The sequence below is a fragment of the Serinus canaria genome, chromosome 27 (assembly GCF_022539315.1).
Source record: "Serinus canaria isolate serCan28SL12 chromosome 27, serCan2020, whole genome shotgun sequence".
Lineage (NCBI taxonomy): Eukaryota > Metazoa > Chordata > Aves > Passeriformes > Fringillidae > Serinus > Serinus canaria.
This window is the reverse complement of record NC_066340.1, coordinates 257,542-274,872: the sequence shown is the minus strand read 5'-3', so window position 1 is coordinate 274,872 and position 17,331 is coordinate 257,542. Positions and strand designations below refer to the sequence as shown.

Here is a 17,331-nt window from a genome sequence, read left to right as displayed (position 1 = left end):
AAAGAAAAAGAAGAAGGAAAAAAAAAAGGGAAAAAAAAAAAAAAAAAAGAAGGGGCCGCGCGAGCGGGGAGGCGGCGGCGCGCGCGCGCACCGGGCGGCGGAGGGATACTCCAGGAGGCCCCGCGCGCGCGCCCCGCGCCCGCCGCACTGATTGGCCTGCTGGACCCCCCCGGGCTGGCGCGCGCGCCTTCCTATTGGCTGGGCCGGCGGCGCGAGGCCATTGGCGAAGGGGGGGGGCGGCAAAGGGGGGGATCGGGGGAGGAAAGAGAAGGGGCGGGGCTTCCGGCGGCGCGCGCGGGGATTGGGCGGGGCCGGGCCGGGCCCACTGCTGCCGGGGGGGGGGGGGGAAGGGAGGGGGCGCCACCACTTTGGGCCGCGGGTGGGGGCGGCACCGGGACCGGCGGGACGGAGAGCCGGGGCACCGGTTCCGGCCATGGCCGGCGCCGCTCCGCCCGCGGAGGGCGCGGAAAGCGGCGGCAGCGGCACCGGAACCGGCTTGGGAGGAGCCACGTGCTCGGCGCGCAGCGGGAAGCGGAGCCGGCGCGGGTTTCCCGGGGCCGGGGATGCGTCCGGGTGTGTCCGTGTGTCCTGCAGAGTCGCTCCGGGACGGCATCCCGCAGGAACCGGGATGTCCCATGGGCCGGGATGGGAGCGCTCCCCGGGGAGACAGCCCCTCCAGAACCCGCCCTGCACCGGCTCCGGTGTCCCCCGAGTGCCCCCGGGGTGTCCCCAAAGCGGGTGACACCGGGCACAGCCGAGGGATGCGGGAACGGGAAGGGAAAGAGGGCAAACGGGAGAAGGCGCGGGTGGCAATTAACGGGCCGTAAGGTGGCAATTAGTGACACACCGACCGCAGACCCAGAGCGCGGGGACAAGCGACAATTACCGGGACACAGCCCCGGCCCCTCCCGCGGCTGGGAGGCACCGGGAAGGGCCGGGAGAGGCGAGCACCGCCCCGGGCGGGGGAGCGCCGGGCCCGGCCCTGGCATCATCCCTCGCTCCCGGAGGATTCCGGGATCCCGGGAAAGGGACGCGCTCCAGAAACGGATCCGGTGGAATTCGGGGGGGAGAAGCCCGGCTGGGAGAGGGCAGGGTCGGACGGGGCTTGGGGATGGAATTCCGCCTTGGAAGGGAGAGGTCGGGCACGGGGCCAGCTCCCCATGGAATGGTGGTGATCCCAGAGCTCCAGGAGCGTTTGGGCAGCGCTGCCAGGGGTGCCCAGGGTGGGTGCTGGGTGTCCTGCAGGGATGGCAGCTGGGCTGGGTGATCCTCGGGGTCCCTTCCAGCCCAGGATGTTCTGGGGTATGTGGAAGGTGGCGGTAGGACAGGGGAGGATGGGTTTAGGTGAGCTGAAAGGAAGAAGTTTTTTCAGTGAAGCTCTGAAAAGGCTGCAGGGACTGCCCAGAGCAGCTGTGGCTGCCCCGGGATGCCTGGAAGTGCCGCAGGCCAGGCTGGACGGGGTTTGGGCAGTGGGAAATGTTCCTGCCTGTGGCCCTGGGGGGGATTTCAGGTCCCTTCCCACCCAAACCATTCCAGGATTCCATGATCCAGGGAAAACCCTGGAGTGAGAAACCCCTGGGAACAGCTGGCCCCAGCATTCCCATTCCAGCTGCAAACAGCTGCCTCCATGCGGGGGCCGTGAGGAGATCCCGGCCTCCAGGGCCTTCCCGAGCCCAGGGCACGCAGAGGAGGAGGAGGAGCAGCTCCCCGAGCTTCCTCCCGGGGGCCCAGTCCGGGAGAGTTCCCTGCCCGATCCGAGGAGGAGGTGCCCGACAGGTCCGGGCTGCCCGCGGGGCTCCCGTCCCGGAGCCCGGAGATTCCCACAAAGTGCGGCTCTTCCCTGGGGGAATTCCGTGGAGCAGAGCCCGAGCTGGCCCCGGGGAAGGATTTTATTCATTGCTGGGGAAATGGGTGCGCCCAGGGCTCCGGGGAATATCCATCAGTACCCCAAAATATCCAGGTTGCACAGAATGCCCATCATCCCCTAAAATATCTGTGTTACAGGGAGTATCCATCATCCCCTAAAGATCCCAGGTTCCAGGGAACACAGCGACTGCCAGGGAGGGGAGCAGGGGCAGAGCAGGGGATCTCCGGGTGTGGATGGATCCTCGGGTCCCTCAGGGTCCCTGGTGGGAGCCTCAGCCCCGGGAACGCTCCCAAATCCCACGGGCAGAATCCCGGAATGGTTTGGGAGGGAAGGGGATTAAAGCTCATCCAGTGGCCCCTGCCCCGGGCCGGGACAGGTCCCGGGGCTCCGGGGACACTCAGGCGTGCGGCAGCCACAATTCCCTCCTTAATGACCACAATTCCCTCGTTAATTACCATTCCCTCATTAACCACCCCTGGGCCCCATCGCAGCCCTTGCCTCGCCCCCAGAACTCCTCTGTCCTCGTCCTGCCCCTCTCCCCAGCCATGAAAACGAGGATTTCCTATGGGAAGGACCAACCCCAAAGTTCCTTTAGTCGGGGATTCGGCCGCTCCCAGCCCAGCCCGGCTCTGTTTGCTGCCGGGGTTGTTTCTGTGCCTCTCCCTCACGGATCCCCCGGGGTTATTTTCATTTTGTCCCTGCGCAGGGAGCAGAAGGGAAAGCGGCTTAGTCTGGGGCAGGGCTGGTGCTGACAGCAGGGAAATTCCCAAACCAGGCTCGATCCCAGCCCCGGCCTGGGGAATGCAGCCGGCCAAGAGCTCAGAGCCTCACAATTCCCATTTCTGGGCTGTTCCCCACCCTGGAAGTGCCTCCCGGCCATTATTCCATCAGCCTTGCACTGTTTAATGCAAAGTTTTTTTATTCACAATTGAGTTTTTTCTTTCCTTTCTCTGCTAAATTCAGTCTCGGGCAGTTCTGGGGTGCCTGAGGGTGTTTTTTATTCAGATTACACCGGCTCTGATCTGGGTCTGTCAACTCCACCCCTGGTGGCACAAGAGGGGTCCTGGAAGTGACACCTGGGCCTCTGCTGTCCCCTCGCAGCTCTGGGTCCTTTCAGCCTCCAAATAAACCCAGCTTTGGGTCCTTTCAGCTTTCTAATAAACCCAGCTCTGGGTCCTTTCAGCCTTCAAACAGAACACAAGGTGAGGACGTGAATTTCACATTGACATTTTTATTAACGCCAACTGTTTTAAATCTTTTTTTTTATTGTTTATTTTGTACTCTTTTTTTTTTGGTTTTTTTTTTTTGTGGGTTTTTTTGTAATCTTTTTTTTTTAAACAATAGCACAAAAATGTCTTGAGGGGGAAGCAGTCTGACAAGTTAAATCTGATGACCTTCCAAAAAAATTAACAGTTAAGCCACACCAAATACGAATTCCTGTTAAAGAAAATAAGGAAAAAGGGAGGAAAACCCAAAAATAAAAAGCTGGAACTCCAACCTTTGTGCATTAGAGGGTGGCTGGTTAGTAGGACCACACTGCTTTGGGAGGGGACGATGGCACAGCTTCTTCATCATCATCATCATCATCATCATCACTGGTTTAAGGCTTCAGACTCCAATGTTGCAGGGCAGCGATGGGGAGGGAGGAGGAGGAGGAGGAGGAGGAGCTGGGTCCCTGGAGGAGGCAGGGAGGGCCCGGCCCCAGCCCCAGCCCCAGCCCCGGGGCCGGCAGGAGCTGGAGATGAGCTCAGACTGCACGAACCTTCTGCTTTGTGTGGCTCTGAGCTTCCTTCCTTCCTTCAGCACCCCAGGGACGTCACTGCACCAGGGACATCGGGCACAGGGCAGGGGGGACCCAGCAGAGACAGAACGGGGGTTTGGGGGGTTCTGGGGGTTTTTGCTGAGAGGTCACAGGGGGGGAAGGGGGACCCTTGGATCCAGGGACATCTCCCCAAAACCTCGCACAGCTTCTGTCCAACCACGCCTGCCTGGCCCCGGGACCTGCTCCTGCCTCAGCCTCTCCACTGACCTAAAATCCCCTGGTTTCCTCTTTTTGGGGGAGGGAGGCTGTGAAAAACAGAACATCTGTCAATAAGTGTCAGGAAAGGGGAGGGGTGTTAAATATTTTAACCACTGACAAGGCTTGAGGAAGTTTCACAGTTTTGTTATGCTCTATTTTATTACTATCATATTTACAGATTTTTCTCTCTCTTTTTTTTTGTATTTTTGTATTTTTTTCTCTCTCTCTCTTTCTGCAGAATCGCTGATAGATTTTTTTGTTGTTGCTGTTGTTGCTGTTGTTGTTTTTTTCCGAACAGAATTTTCCCAAATTCTTGGAGTGTGTGAGCAGGAACCGATTAAACTCTACATTCACGGTCCAATCCCCACGGGCTTGAGGAGGAGGAGAAGGAGGAAGAGGAAATAAACAAACAAACAAACAAACAAAAAAAAAAAAAAAAAAAAAAGGAAAAAAAAAAAGGAAAAAAAAAGGAAACCCGAAAGGAAGGGGAAACAAACCAAAACCCAAACTCCCAAACTCTTGGCATGTGGGTCAGCGGCGGGGGCTCCTCCCGGTGCCCGGGGCTGCGCGGGGCCCGCTGCGGGCGCGGGGGGCTCACACGGGGGCGGGCGGGGCCCGGCGCTGCTGCAGGAAGTGCTGGATGCTGTCGGCGTCGCGCCGCAGCCACGCCGCGTTCAGCAGGATGTTCTCGCAGCACTGCTGCACCGTGCGCTCCGCCGACGGCGCCGGGTGGCTCTCGAAGAAAGCCTGCGGGGACAGCGACAGCGGCGGGTGGCGCTGGGGACCCGCCCGGGCTGGGGGCGGGGGGGGGGAGCCAGGGGGCGAAGTGGTGCCAAAATCGCGGAGTGGGTGGGGTGGGGGAGATGGAAAATCAGCCGGAATGGGGGAAAACCTGCAGGGGTGGGGGAACACCTGCAGGGATGGGGGGACACCTGCAGGGGTGAGGGGACACCTGCAGGGATGGGGGGACACCTGCAGGGGTGGGGGGACACCTGCAGGGGTGGGGGGGACACCTGCAGGGGTGAGGGGACACCTGCAGGGGTGGGGGAACACCTGCAGGGGTGGGGGAACACCTGCAGGGATGGGGGGAACACCTGCAGGGATGGGGGGGACACCTGCAGGGGTGGGGGAAACACCTGCAGGGGTGGGGGAACACCTGCAGGGATGGGGAAACACCTGCAGGGATGGGGGGGACACCTGCAGGGATGGGGGGACACCTGCAGGGGTGGGGGGACACCTGCAGGGGTGGGGGGACACCTGCAGGGATGGGGGGGACACCTGCAGGGATGGGGGGACACCTGCAGGGGTGGGGGGACACCTGCAGGGGTGGGGGGACACCTGCAGGGATGGGGGGACACCTGCAGGGGTGGGGGAGCCCCAGGGCAGTGCCCCCAGCCCGATTCTGGTGCCCCCAGCCCCATTTTGGCCAGGCACTCTTCCTTTCCCCCTGCAGCACTCCCCAGGGCTGGGCAGTGCCCCCAGCCCGATTCTGGTGCCCCCAGCCCCATTTTGGGGCCCTCTCCCCCTGCAGCTCTCCCCAGGGCTGCTGTGACTCTGCAGTTTCCAGGAGCTGTCCCTCCTCCCTCCAAGCAGCCTTCCCAGGACTTGGCAGATCCCCTCGCCCTCTGCAAGGTGACACCGAGGCTCAGCCGTGGGAAATTCCCCACCAAAGGTCAGGAATTCTCTTGGAAATGAGCTGGGAGTTAATTAGGGCTGGCTCTCCCCGCTCAGTGTTTTGCAAAGAAATAAAATAGAATCAATTCTGATGCAAAATTTCTCAGTAAAGTAATTTCTGCTATGAAATCTTTGCTAAGAAAAGTCATTAAATGATAAAAAGGACAGAGCCAGCTCAGGGCTCAGCTGATCTTTGGAATAAGAATTCCTCCCGAGTCTTTTCCTAACAAGAAGCTGCTAATTAACAAATTAACAGCCCTGATTTAAAGTTCCTTCTTCCAAGATGTTCTTGGAAAAATGTGGGGAAAGAATAAATAATCAATAATAAATATTAAATAATAAATAATCAATAATCAATAATAAACAATGAAGTCCAGAGCCACTCTCAGAGCTGCAGCAGTGCTGGAGGCTGGGATCATTCTGAGAATTTCAGAGTTTCTGGGCTGGGGGGGCTCAAAGCTGCTGCCAAACCCTGCTGGATTTTATCAAAGCTGAAATCAATGAAGAATAAATCAGTGGAAATTCCAGATCACTTCCCAAAATGCTGATTTAAGGCATTCCAATGATAATTTATCCAGCCTAGAGAGGGGCAGTTTGGGGACAGAACAACAAAATCCACCAGGATTTTTTTTTTCTTCCAGCCAGAGCACCCCAAGTTTATCGGTGACCAATTAATAAATTCTTTAATTAAAGCTTCTTACCTTCACTTCTGCAGCCATTTTATCATTTGCAAATCCATCCACTGTGAGCTGAAGGGGGAGAACCCCAACAAGAGGTTATGAACCATGGATTCAAGGAGCAATTCCCCCTTTCCAGGGGCTCCTCCCCAGGCCCACCTACCTTGATTAACCTGGATATTAGGAATCCACCCTGGTAGCGGTTGTAGAGCTCCTCCCAGTTGTCCCTCAGGAATTTCCAGGCAGCTTTCCTGCCCTGCTTGCTGCCTCCAGCCACGCCTCCAATCACTGACACCGTGTCCTGGGGCCGTACCTCCTCCTGGGGAGGGAAAGGGCACCACAATTCCTCATCCTCCACCCTTCCAGCAGCTTCGGGTGTTCCCACAGCCAGACCAGCAATTACAGCCCAGATTTTACCCCAAAACTTCATGTGCAACTCAGAGACTGAAGGAGAAGCCAATCCCTGAGTTATTCTCAGGTTGCACCCACCAAAAAAACCCTTATTTTAACTAAAAAAGGAAAGATTTAGAGAGATTATTCTGGCTCTGGGGTAAATTGAGAGTCAGGCTGCATTCTGGCTTCCTGGGAATTGGTGCTGGAAGCAGAGCAGCACCAGGAAAATTGGGATGAATTTCCACAGCCCCAGGGAATCCACTGCTCTGAGCACAGAAAATCCCCACAGCAGGTGCCTCCAGCCACAGCAATCAGAATTTTCCTAATTTGAAATCAGCTCATTCCGAGGTTTCGAATTGGGAACCACCTTACTCAGATTTTTGTTCATCTGGATCCAGCTCACTTGAAATTTTGTTAATGTGGAACCAAGGCTCTCAGATTTGTGTTACTCTGAACCAACTCTCAGATTTTTCTTGATTTGGACCCAGCTCACCCAAATTTTGGACCCAGCTCAGCCAGATTCTGGACCCAGCTCAGCCAGATTCTGGACCCAGCTCAGCCAGATTTTTTCTCAATTTGGGGCCAGCTCGCTGAAGTTTTTCCTGATGTGGAATTTCCCCAAGCTCTGAGGACACAGCTCCAAGCCTGGCCCAGGAGGAGCCCATCCCCAGGCAGGTGTCCCCAGGGAGGTCCCAGGGATGGGGACTCACTGAAAGTGCAAAGGTGAGAACTTTCTGGATCAGCTCTGGCTGGGAGATGGCCCCGAGGACGCGCTCGATCCGGTTCTTCTCCTCCTGCATGTCAGCCTGCTTGTGCAGCTGCAGGGGAACACAGCCAAAGATTAATTCCTCGTTAATTCCACGCCTAACGAGCCCCCTGTGGCTGCCAGAGCTGCTAATTACTCAGCAAACCTAATCAGGGACAAATTGGCCTGGCTGGTGGCACCGCTCCTTCCCAGAGATTGCCACGGGTTGTGTCAGGGCCAGGCAGCACAGGGAGAAATTCCCAAGGGAATTTCACACCAGCAGGGACTGGACAAACCCCAGCCCAGAGGATTTTGGGGAAAAATGTGGGGGTTTGGAGAGTGGGCACCCACCTTGAGCATGGTGTCCAGGGTGGAGCTGTCCCCGTGCTTCAGCACAGTCACATAGACCTGGGAGAAAACCAGAAACCATCCCAGTTCTGGGAGTGCAGCACTTTGGATGGGATTGGGCTGGAACTCCCACACCTGGAAGCCCAGCACTGCTCCCTCCTGGCTTTTAACCCTGCTCTGGAGAGATGCTTCAACCCTTGGATGCTTCCAGGAGAATTTTGGCAACCCCAGCAGCGGAAATTCCAGGATGGCAAAAAGGGATGGTCCCACCTCCCACCCTGCCTCCCCCCATTCCCCACCCTTGGGAATCCACCTGCCAGGGGGAGGGGAGGGGGCAGGCTGAGGGGAGCCCAGAGCCCCCCAGCACCTACAGGACTCCTCAGGTCAGCAGACAGGATGTGCTTCCCCTCCACGTGCTCCTTGAAGCGGCGCCGGGCCTCCTCCAGCGTCGCCTTGTGCCCGGCCTTGCCCAGCTTGCCCAGAACCAGCCCCCTCAGGAGGGCATCCAGGTGGCCTAGAGAGAGAGAGAAAAGACACAAAAATGGGATTATTTGGGAGCTTTCCCAAGGCCAGCCCCCTCAGGAGGGCATCCAGGTGGCCTAGAGAGAGAGAGAAGACACAAAAATGGGATTATTTGGGAGCTTTGCCCAGCTTGCCCAGAACCAGCCCCCTCAGGAGAGTCTGGGACAGAGAAATAAAGGAAAAATGGGATTATCTGGAGCTTTTCCAAGTCTTCTCAAAATCAGCCCCCTCAGCAGGGTCTAGGAGTGAGGAAGAACAGGAAAAATTTGTCTTTTTGGGAGACAAAACTCAGCACTGAAGCTTTATTTCAGCTCTGTGACAGTCCCTGAGGATATCCAGAGAATCCAGGCCTTCAGGGGAGTTTGAATGATCCTTTCAGCCTCATTTTCCTCCCTTCTTTCCCCACCTTCCCCCAAATTTATTGGCACAAGACTCCCAAATCCTTAACTGAATTTCCCAGCAGAAATTCTCTCCCAGATCCCTGATGCCCTATTCTCAGCCCCAAAACTGAATTTCCCCTGATGATTTTCACCCACACCCAAGCTGGATTTCCCACAGTTCCCCAGCCCCTGATCATTCACTGACACACAGGATTCCCATTCCCAGCAGTTCCCAAGCCCCTGATCATTCACTGACACACAGGATTCCCAGGCTGGATTTCCCCCAGCCCCTGGTGGTGGCCACCCCACCCAGCCCAGCCCAGCAGTTGCCAGCCCCAGCAGAACTCTCCTACCCTCTCCAGGTTTGGGGTCCCAGCCCAGCCTCTCCCCGATGGGGGAGAAGACGTCTCTGACGAACACCTGGATGTCCTCGTAGAAGTCTGTGTGGGACAGGAGCGTGCCCAGGATGCCCAGGTTGCAGCTCAGGTCGCTCCACACCGTGTAGTTGGGCTCGTTGACAAAAGCTTCCATCACTTTCAGCACCTCCACAGTGCTGATGATTCCAGCTCGGGCCTGGGGAAGAGGGAAAAAAGAAAAACAGAGATTAATTTCCTTTTTTAACAGCTCATCCGTTTACTCTATCGAGTAATAGGAAAATACAGGGATCAATCCCGTTTTTAATGGGATTGCCCCATTCCCAGAGGATTCTGCCCCATTCCCAGAGGATTCTGCCCCATTCCCAGAGGATTTTGCCCCAATCTCAGATAATTTTCCTCCCATTCCCAGATGATTTTCCTCCCCCCATTCCCAGAGGATCTCACCCATTTCCAGAGGATTCCCCCCAACTCCATTCCCAGCTGCTCCCCCCCATTCCCACCAGGGAGAAGAGGTCGTTCTGCAGCCCCAGCTGTTCCCAGCTGAGCCCCCCATTCCCAGAGGCTCTCCCCCCATTCCCAAGGATGCTCCCCCATTCCCACCAGGGAGAGAGTCGTTCTGCCAGCCCCAGGCTCCCCCATTCCCAGCTGCTCCCCCCATTCCCAGGGCTCTCCCCCCTCCCCCCCATTCCCAGCTGCTCCCCATTCCCAGGCTCCCCCATTCCCAGGCTCTCCCCCCATTCCCAAAGGCTCTCCCCCATCCCAGCTGCTCCCCCATTCCCAGCTCCCTCCCCCAGGGAGAAGAGGTCGTTCTGCAGCCCCAGCCTGTCGACGGGCGGCAGGGACAGGTCCCTGATGGCGGGGATCAGGCTCTCCAGCATGGCCGGGCTGTACTGCGTGCGGTAGAATCCCACCGTGCCCAGGTTCAGCTGCAGCACAGACCACAGGGCTCAGCAGCCAGCACACACACCCACAGGGCTCTGAGCCTCACACGGGGCTGGCCTTGCGCACAGGCCACTGAAACCTGGCTCCTCTTTGTGTGCTAAAATGAAACCTCATTTACTGCTACACCTAATTACAGATAATGTGATTTATGTTAATATATCATTGCATATACGTGTCTAAAATATGCCCTCGTACCAATTCATGTCTATATAAAATGTGTATTTGTATTTGTAGTTACCTATCTAAACTTTAGAGCCATTTATCTAAAATATCTCTGTATCTATATATATTTATCCAAAAATGTATCTTTATATTGTTATATGTTTGAAATAGGCCTTTATATTTATGCATCTTTATATAAAATAAATCTTCATCTTTATTTAAAATACTATCTCTGAATATGTGGTTTATATATGAAAAGCATAGGTAGGAAAACTATATCTAGAAAACCAATATATTAAATGATGTATTTATATATTATATGCATATATAAATTATAATTCAAAACATATAAGTATATTGTATATCTGTACATTCTATTCTATTACTTTAATATATCTATATATTAAATATAGATTCTATTATATTCTATTCTAATATATTAGATTCTAATATATTCTATTATATTACTTTAATATATCTATAAAATAATATAATGTATAGACATATATATAGTTAAGAATTTAAATATAAATTTATAATAGAGATATATTTAATACATGGCATAAAGTATGTAATGATTGTAATAATTATAACTATTATAATGGCAATGAGACAATAATACAACAACCATAATAACAATAATTGCAATAATAATGATAACAATGACTAAAAAAGCCACCACATCTCAACTGGAATCCTGCCTTTAATTTCACATTTTTTTCCAGGTTTGAATTCCCCAAAAATTCCAGTTGGCATTGTAGGAAAATGGGAAAGAAAGGGGAGGAAAAGGAACCAAAACTCCACAGCAGCCCAGGGAAGAAAAGAAGGGGGAAAGGGAAATGAAAGAGGAGGAAAATGAAATGGTCAGGCTCACCTTGACCCAGTGCTCGGGTTTGGTGTCCTTCAGCACCACCGTGAGCTCGGGCTTGTCCATCAGAACCTGCATTTTGGCACAGGCGGGGTCCTCGCTCGTGCAGATGCTGATGGGCACCATCCACATGGGCAAATCCTCCCCTGGGCAGAGGGAAAAACAGGGGAAATGGGGCAAAACAGAGAAACAGCCCCAAAACCACCCAGGGTCAGCACTGACAGTGAGATTGGACAGAGGGAAAAACAGGGGAAATGGGGCAAAACAGAGAAACAGCCCCAAAACCACCCAGGGTCAGCACTGACAGTGAGATTGGACAGAGGGAAATTCTTTCTGGAAGAATTTTGAGAGAAGAAATGCTGCTCTGCATGCCAGAACATGGAAACCACGAGGGGGAAAGGCCCAAACTTGGATTTCCTCAGATTTTCCCACCTGGATCCAGGCAGAGCACAGGCCTGGAGCTGTTTCAGCCCCCAAAATTGCTGCTTTTGGATGACAAACAACAACAATATCCCTTCAAAAGTGGGATATTTTGTGGTTTTGTGCCCACCCATTCCTGCTCTGCTCTTACCAGTATATGGTCCACTGGCACAGAATTTCTTCTGGACCAACTTCAACACTTTGTCATCTTCTTGCTGAGGGAAAAAAATATTTTAAAAAAGAAAAAAAGGCAAGAAAATGAGAAAATGGGATGATTAGCACATTTTATTTCAGTCCCTGCATGTTACTCCCCTCTGTTTCGTGGAATAATTTGGGTTTTTCCCCTCAGAAAAGGCTGGAACAGGCAGGGCCTGGATCTACGGCCCGACTGCAGGCCGGGCCCTGATCCTCCCAAAAATGAAAAAAGGGGATGATTAGCACATTTAATTTCAGTCCCTTCGTGTCAGTGCCCTCTGTTTTGTGGAATAATTTGGGTTTTTTCCCTCAGAAAAGGCTGGAACAGGCAGGGCCTGGATCTGCGGCCCGACTGCAGGCCGGGCCTGATCCTCCCTCACCCTGCAAGCTGGTGGAATAAACAGTGGAATGACACAAACACTTCCCAAAGTCAGCAAACCCCAGGGATCCAGGCAGTTTTGGGGTGAATCCGCAGGGATTTGGCACCTCCTGCCCCTCAGAACCAGAGCTGTGCCCACACGGAGCCTCCCAGGCCCACGGGAAGGCCCAGAGCCTGGGAATGTTGTTAAATCTGTCTGAAATTAAGGCACAATTCCATTTGTACCACCCCTAACCCAAGGAAGTGCTCTAAATCAGGGAATGTCGTTAAATCTGGTCTGAAGTTAAGGCACAATTCCATTTGTACCACCCCTGATCCAAGGGAATGCCCAGACCCTGGGAATATTGTTAAGTTTGATCTGAAGTTAAGGCACAGCTCCATTTTCACCTGCTCGGCCTCCACGTAAATGAGTGGAAATCCCATTTGTTTGGTCCACGTGTTCATCACAGCAGCAATGGGTTTGCCACTGGCTTTTTCCAGGCTTTCCCAGAGATCCTCTGCAGGAGAGAAGGATTTCAGTCAGGTTTTGTTAGGGAAAGTTGGGCCCTTACTCCACCTTTTCCACTTTTCTGTTTTGTTGAAATTTAACAGATGCCAGGCAAAAAAAAAAAGGAAATTTTTAAACCTCCTCAGGAAGGAGAGAGGGGAAAAGCAGCTTCTTTATTGCTTAAAAACCCCAATCAATACACGTGGTCGTACAAAAATTAACATTAAATATTCAAAGAGAACAACATTTCCCTTTAGGTTTTTTATTTTTATGTCAAAAATCGCTGACCTAACACCACAGATTGGATTTGGCTGATTGAGCCTTGATGTCCCCAATTCCACTTTAGTGCCTGATCCACAAAAATAGAAGGTTTAAAAGCAAAAATATCGGACTTTGACCTGTTTAATCACAGGATCAATACTGCAGAAGGCTCTCTAGGCCAACCAAAGAATATTTGTAAGGTATTTTTCAGCGGTGACTGAAAGAAATCTCACAAATATTGCAGGTGACCTGAGGGACAGAAGATCCCCAGGCACGCTGAATCCTGCCTGGGCAAGGCATGGAGCTGGGAACGAGCCAGGAACTTCCAGGAATTTCAATGATTTCAGGTGCAAACCCAGCAGTTTGGAGTCCAAAAATAACTGGTGTGGCCCTGCCAGTGCCCCCGTTACCTGTGGCAGCATTCCTCTGCTGGAACTTGGTCAGGTACAGGTTCATTCCTTTCCGGAAATCCTGGGGACACACAAGGGGAGATGGCACAGGGACCTCCCTCCTCCTCCTCCTCCTCCTCCTCCTCCTCCTCCTCCTCCTCCTCCTGCTCCTCCTGCTCTGCATTCACCCCCAGCAATCAGCCAAACAACCCTGAACATCACTAATTCCTCCCGTATTTCCCATTATTATTCTTCCCAGATAAGTTCAAACAGGGCTTGAAGTGCAGAAATTTCCAAAACACAGAACAAGTTCCCTTTTTATCTCAAACCCCAGTAATTTTAGCTGTAATAAAAACTGCCCTGAGAATCTCCAGTTCTCTCCCCTTTACCTCATCCCCAATGTAGTCGTGCAGCATCCGGATCACTGAGGCTCCCTTGCTGTAGGAAATGGCATCAAATATTTCATCCACCTCGGAGGGGTGGCCCACGCTGACCTGCGGGAAGCACCACAACCCCCAGTGAGCATCTGGGCTGCCAAAAAACTGCACCTGGCTCCTGGCAGCGTTTCAGAGGTGAACATCTAGGGAAAATGTCAGCTTTAGAGGTGAAAATCTAGGGAAAATGTCAGTTTTAGAGGTGAAATCTGAGGGAAAATCAGTTTTAGAGGTGAAATCTGAGGGAAAATCAGTTTTAGAGGTGAAATCTGAGGGAAAATCAGTTTTAGAGGTGAAAATGTGAGGGAAAATCAGTTTTAGAGGTGAAAATGTGAAGGATTTTTTCTCTCCCACTGCTGGATTGTTTGAGGGGAATCTCAAAAACAAAAATCCCCCAGATATTGCTGGGTCAGGGCTGGTTTGGAAGTTAAACCTGGTTTAAGTTATGTTTTGGTGCTGGATCAGGTAAATTTGGGGATCTTCCTTCAATCCTTGGCCTCCCAAAAGCAGCAAATCTTTTATTAAATTAAGATTGTTAAATTGTTTAATCCAGGGACAGTGGGCAAGGCACGCTCAGGGAGTAAAGCACTAAAATGCCCTGATGGGCAAGGCTCATTCCCAAAGTTTGTTCCAAAAAATATTTGGTGAAACATTATAATACACAGGAGTTGGATCTCTAGGAGTTGGATCTCTAGGAGTTGGATCTCCAGGAGTTGGATCTCCAGGAGTTGGATCTCCAGGAGTTGGATCCCTAGGAGTTGGATCTCCAGGAGTTGGATCTCCAGGAGTTGGATCCCTAGGAGTTGGATCTCCAGGAGTTGGATCTCCAGGAGTTCCAAGGGAGATTTCTGGGGCACAGGGAGAGCAGAACGCACAGAGCGCGGCCCCCGCTCCGATTCCGCCTGGCTCAGCAGCCACCACAAGATTCCCCTTTTGATCACAGGGATAAAAAAGGGGGAAAAAGGTGGAAAGGGGACTGACCTCGATGGGGTGGCTGTTGTCTAAGGCATCGAGCTCCTGGGCCCGGGTGTAGTCGGCAGACACGAACTGGGTCCAGATGTCGTACTCGGGGAAGCAGTGATCCACGCACAGGTACTCGATCCACGAGGCGAAGCCCTCGTTCAGCCACAGGTGGGTCCACCACTCCTGCAGGGACACAGGTGTGAGGGCAGAACCCCCAGGCTCAGGTGCAGCCACCAGGTAACGGCGTGCTGCTCCCTGGGGGCACCCAAACACCTCGGGGGCACGACAGCAGGCAAATTTATACAAAAAGGGATTTTGGAGGGACCATAAACCACCACTGAAATGTTACATTAATTATTTTATCACATTGTGCTGCTGATTAGCAGCATCCAAACACAGATTTTGGGCAGGGTAGGAAACAGATTTAAATAAAAAATTGAATTTTGAAGGGTCAACTACCATATACCACCACTGAAATATTAAATTATTTTATCACATTGTGCTGCTGCTTGGGGACATGCAAACCCAGATTTTGGGCAGGGTAGGAAGCAGATTTAAATAAAAAAAATGAAATTTTGAAGGGTCAACGAGCATATTCCACCATTGAAATATTAAATCAATTATTTTATCACATTGTGCTGCTGCTTGGGGACATGCAAAGGCAGATTTTGGGCAGGAGAGGAGCAGGCTGGACTAGAACTGTGGCTGTGGAGGGCTGAGGTACCATGGTGACGAGGTTCCCAAACCACTGGTGAGCCAGTTCGTGTCCCACCACCAGGGCCACCCACTGGCGGGACGAGGAGCAGGAGTTCTTGGGGTCGATGAGCAGAGCAGTCTCCCTGCGGTGGAGAGGAAACCAGGGCTCAGCAGACAGGGCACAGCCCCAGGGGGACCCAAAACCACCACCCAAAGGAGGTGGAGTTACCTAAGAGAGGAAAAACCCCCAAACCAGCCCCAAATTTATCTCAGTGGAGCCGTGACAGTCCCAGGGTGAGTTCCACAGCTGCTGCAAGGCTTTGGAGCAGGAGTTATTTTATGGCATGCAAGAAGTGGAAGGAAAAAAACCCAGGCAGAAGGAGGAAAATTGAGTTTTTCTTTTTAGTTTTTCTTTGTCAAAATGCTGCCCTAGGTAATTTTTGTGTGCTCAGGGGTGGGGGCAGATCCTGCTCCCCTCAGCGTTCCCAAAGGAATTCTGGCTCTTCCAAGAGGTGCCAACAGCAATTTCTCCTCTGTGGCACCTCCCAGCCCTGCTCAGGGACCTCTGGAACGCTGAAATTCCAGGGAAAAACCTCCCCAAGGAGGGGCCAGCAGGTCCCCAAATGGGGCAGAGCAAACTCAGCTCAAAGGGGCCAAAATTCACAGCTCCATCCCAGAAATTCTCCTCCTCCAGGATAAATATGTTCATCATTTTTTCCCCACAAGGAATGAAATATCAAATTTCATCTGAATTGCAATAAGCAGGGGAAAATTCAAAACCTGGGCTCGAATTTGTTTAGGCTTTTTTAAGGCCAAATTCAAAGCTGAGCAGAAGAAATCCCAAATTATTTCAGGGTTTAAAGTCCAAAGCTCACAAGTTGTTCAAAATTCAGGGAAATCCTCCTGACCACCAGCACAGAAAGGAATTAATACCAAGCAAAAGTGCAAAAGCTTGATCAGAAGAAGGAAAAAAAATCAAACTGCAAAGGAAGGCGAGTTAATATTTTTGATTTTCCCACCTCCACACCTTCACTCTGTGGCTGCCAAATTTACCTAGGAGGTAAAATAAACTCTCCCAGCTGCGTCAGGAGATTTTATGGGGGAAAAAGGGGCCAAGAAGGTTTTTACCAATTAAATCCCTCAGCCAGTGGCTGATTTTTGCCTCCCTAAGCTGTGACACCACCACCAAAATCACCAAACCAGACTAAAACCTGAAAGGATTGGTTCTGTCTGACTTGGGATGACACCCAGCAATTAGAGCTGCCTCAAATGAATCCAATTAACTCCAAGAATTAATGAACAGAGAGGGGGAAAGACAGTATTTTAACATCATACCTATAAGTAACAAGGCCCCAGTTCTCCATGGCACCTTTATAAAATAAATACAAAGGTTTATTGATATTGATCCACACCTCTTCCTAAAGGTTTTTTTAATAAAAAAGTTCAAATAAAATACAATTTCAGCAATAAAGCGAGTTACTTTACCAGCAGCAAAGTCTGCAATAGCTATGAGATCAATTTTAGGAAGAGGGTAAGGAACATTGAAGTAGTCCTTATAAAAAGGCAGAGTTTTAGCAGCAACCTGTAAGAAACGAGAGGAGAAATGTTCTGTTAACCTGGGGCTGGGCCACACTTGGGGAACTGTGACTGAAACTGGGAACTGGGATTGAAACAAAGGAATTGTGGTAGAAACTAGGAAATTTGGGGTGAAATTAGGAAATTACAAATAAAACTAAGAATTTATGACTGAAACTAGGGAAAAAAAACCCCAAAACTCCCAGATTTCAGTTAATGACTAGACCCCAAACCCCCTAAACCTGATCCAGATTTACCTCCAGAGCGAACTTGCCCTTCTTGGCAAAAAAACCCCCAAAAACCAGGAATACAACCAACAAAAAACCCACAAAAAACCCCATGAACAACACCCCAAAACTCGCTGATTTCAGTGAGTGACCCAAACCCCCCCAAGCTTTACCTGCAGGGTGAGCTTGCCCTGCTCAGCCTTGCCCACAGGTGTGTAGATGCGTGTGCAACCCACAAAAAAACCCCAAAAAATCATGAAAAACCCCCAAAATAGAATGAAAAAATCCACAGAACTTGCTGATTTCTGTGTGTGACTGGATCCCAAACCT

General features: G+C 51.8%; 1 protein-coding gene across 1 annotated transcript in view; it reads right to left on the bottom strand.

Annotated features, from left to right (window-relative positions):
- Positions 1–4,015: 4,015 nt before the first annotated feature.
- Positions 4,016–17,331, bottom strand: part of NPEPPS (aminopeptidase puromycin sensitive) — a 29,479-nt gene continuing 16,163 nt past the window's right edge. Inside the window, exons 7-23 of the mRNA XM_050985856.1 lie at positions 16,685–16,781; positions 16,535–16,568; positions 15,228–15,342; positions 14,522–14,686; positions 13,496–13,600; positions 13,128–13,188; positions 12,357–12,466; positions 11,547–11,610; positions 10,982–11,121; positions 9,796–9,929; positions 8,980–9,200; positions 8,096–8,238; positions 7,728–7,784; positions 7,342–7,449; positions 6,402–6,557; positions 6,263–6,310; positions 4,016–4,634 (exon numbers count right to left, since the gene is read on the bottom strand). Of these exons, the coding sequence (XP_050841813.1) occupies positions 4,482–4,634; positions 6,263–6,310; positions 6,402–6,557; positions 7,342–7,449; positions 7,728–7,784; positions 8,096–8,238; positions 8,980–9,200; positions 9,796–9,929; positions 10,982–11,121; positions 11,547–11,610; positions 12,357–12,466; positions 13,128–13,188; positions 13,496–13,600; positions 14,522–14,686; positions 15,228–15,342; positions 16,535–16,568; positions 16,685–16,781 (1,911 nt within the window). The 3' untranslated portion in view covers positions 4,016–4,481. The remainder of the gene's footprint in view (positions 4,635–6,262; positions 6,311–6,401; positions 6,558–7,341; positions 7,450–7,727; positions 7,785–8,095; positions 8,239–8,979; positions 9,201–9,795; positions 9,930–10,981; positions 11,122–11,546; positions 11,611–12,356; positions 12,467–13,127; positions 13,189–13,495; positions 13,601–14,521; positions 14,687–15,227; positions 15,343–16,534; positions 16,569–16,684; positions 16,782–17,331) is intronic.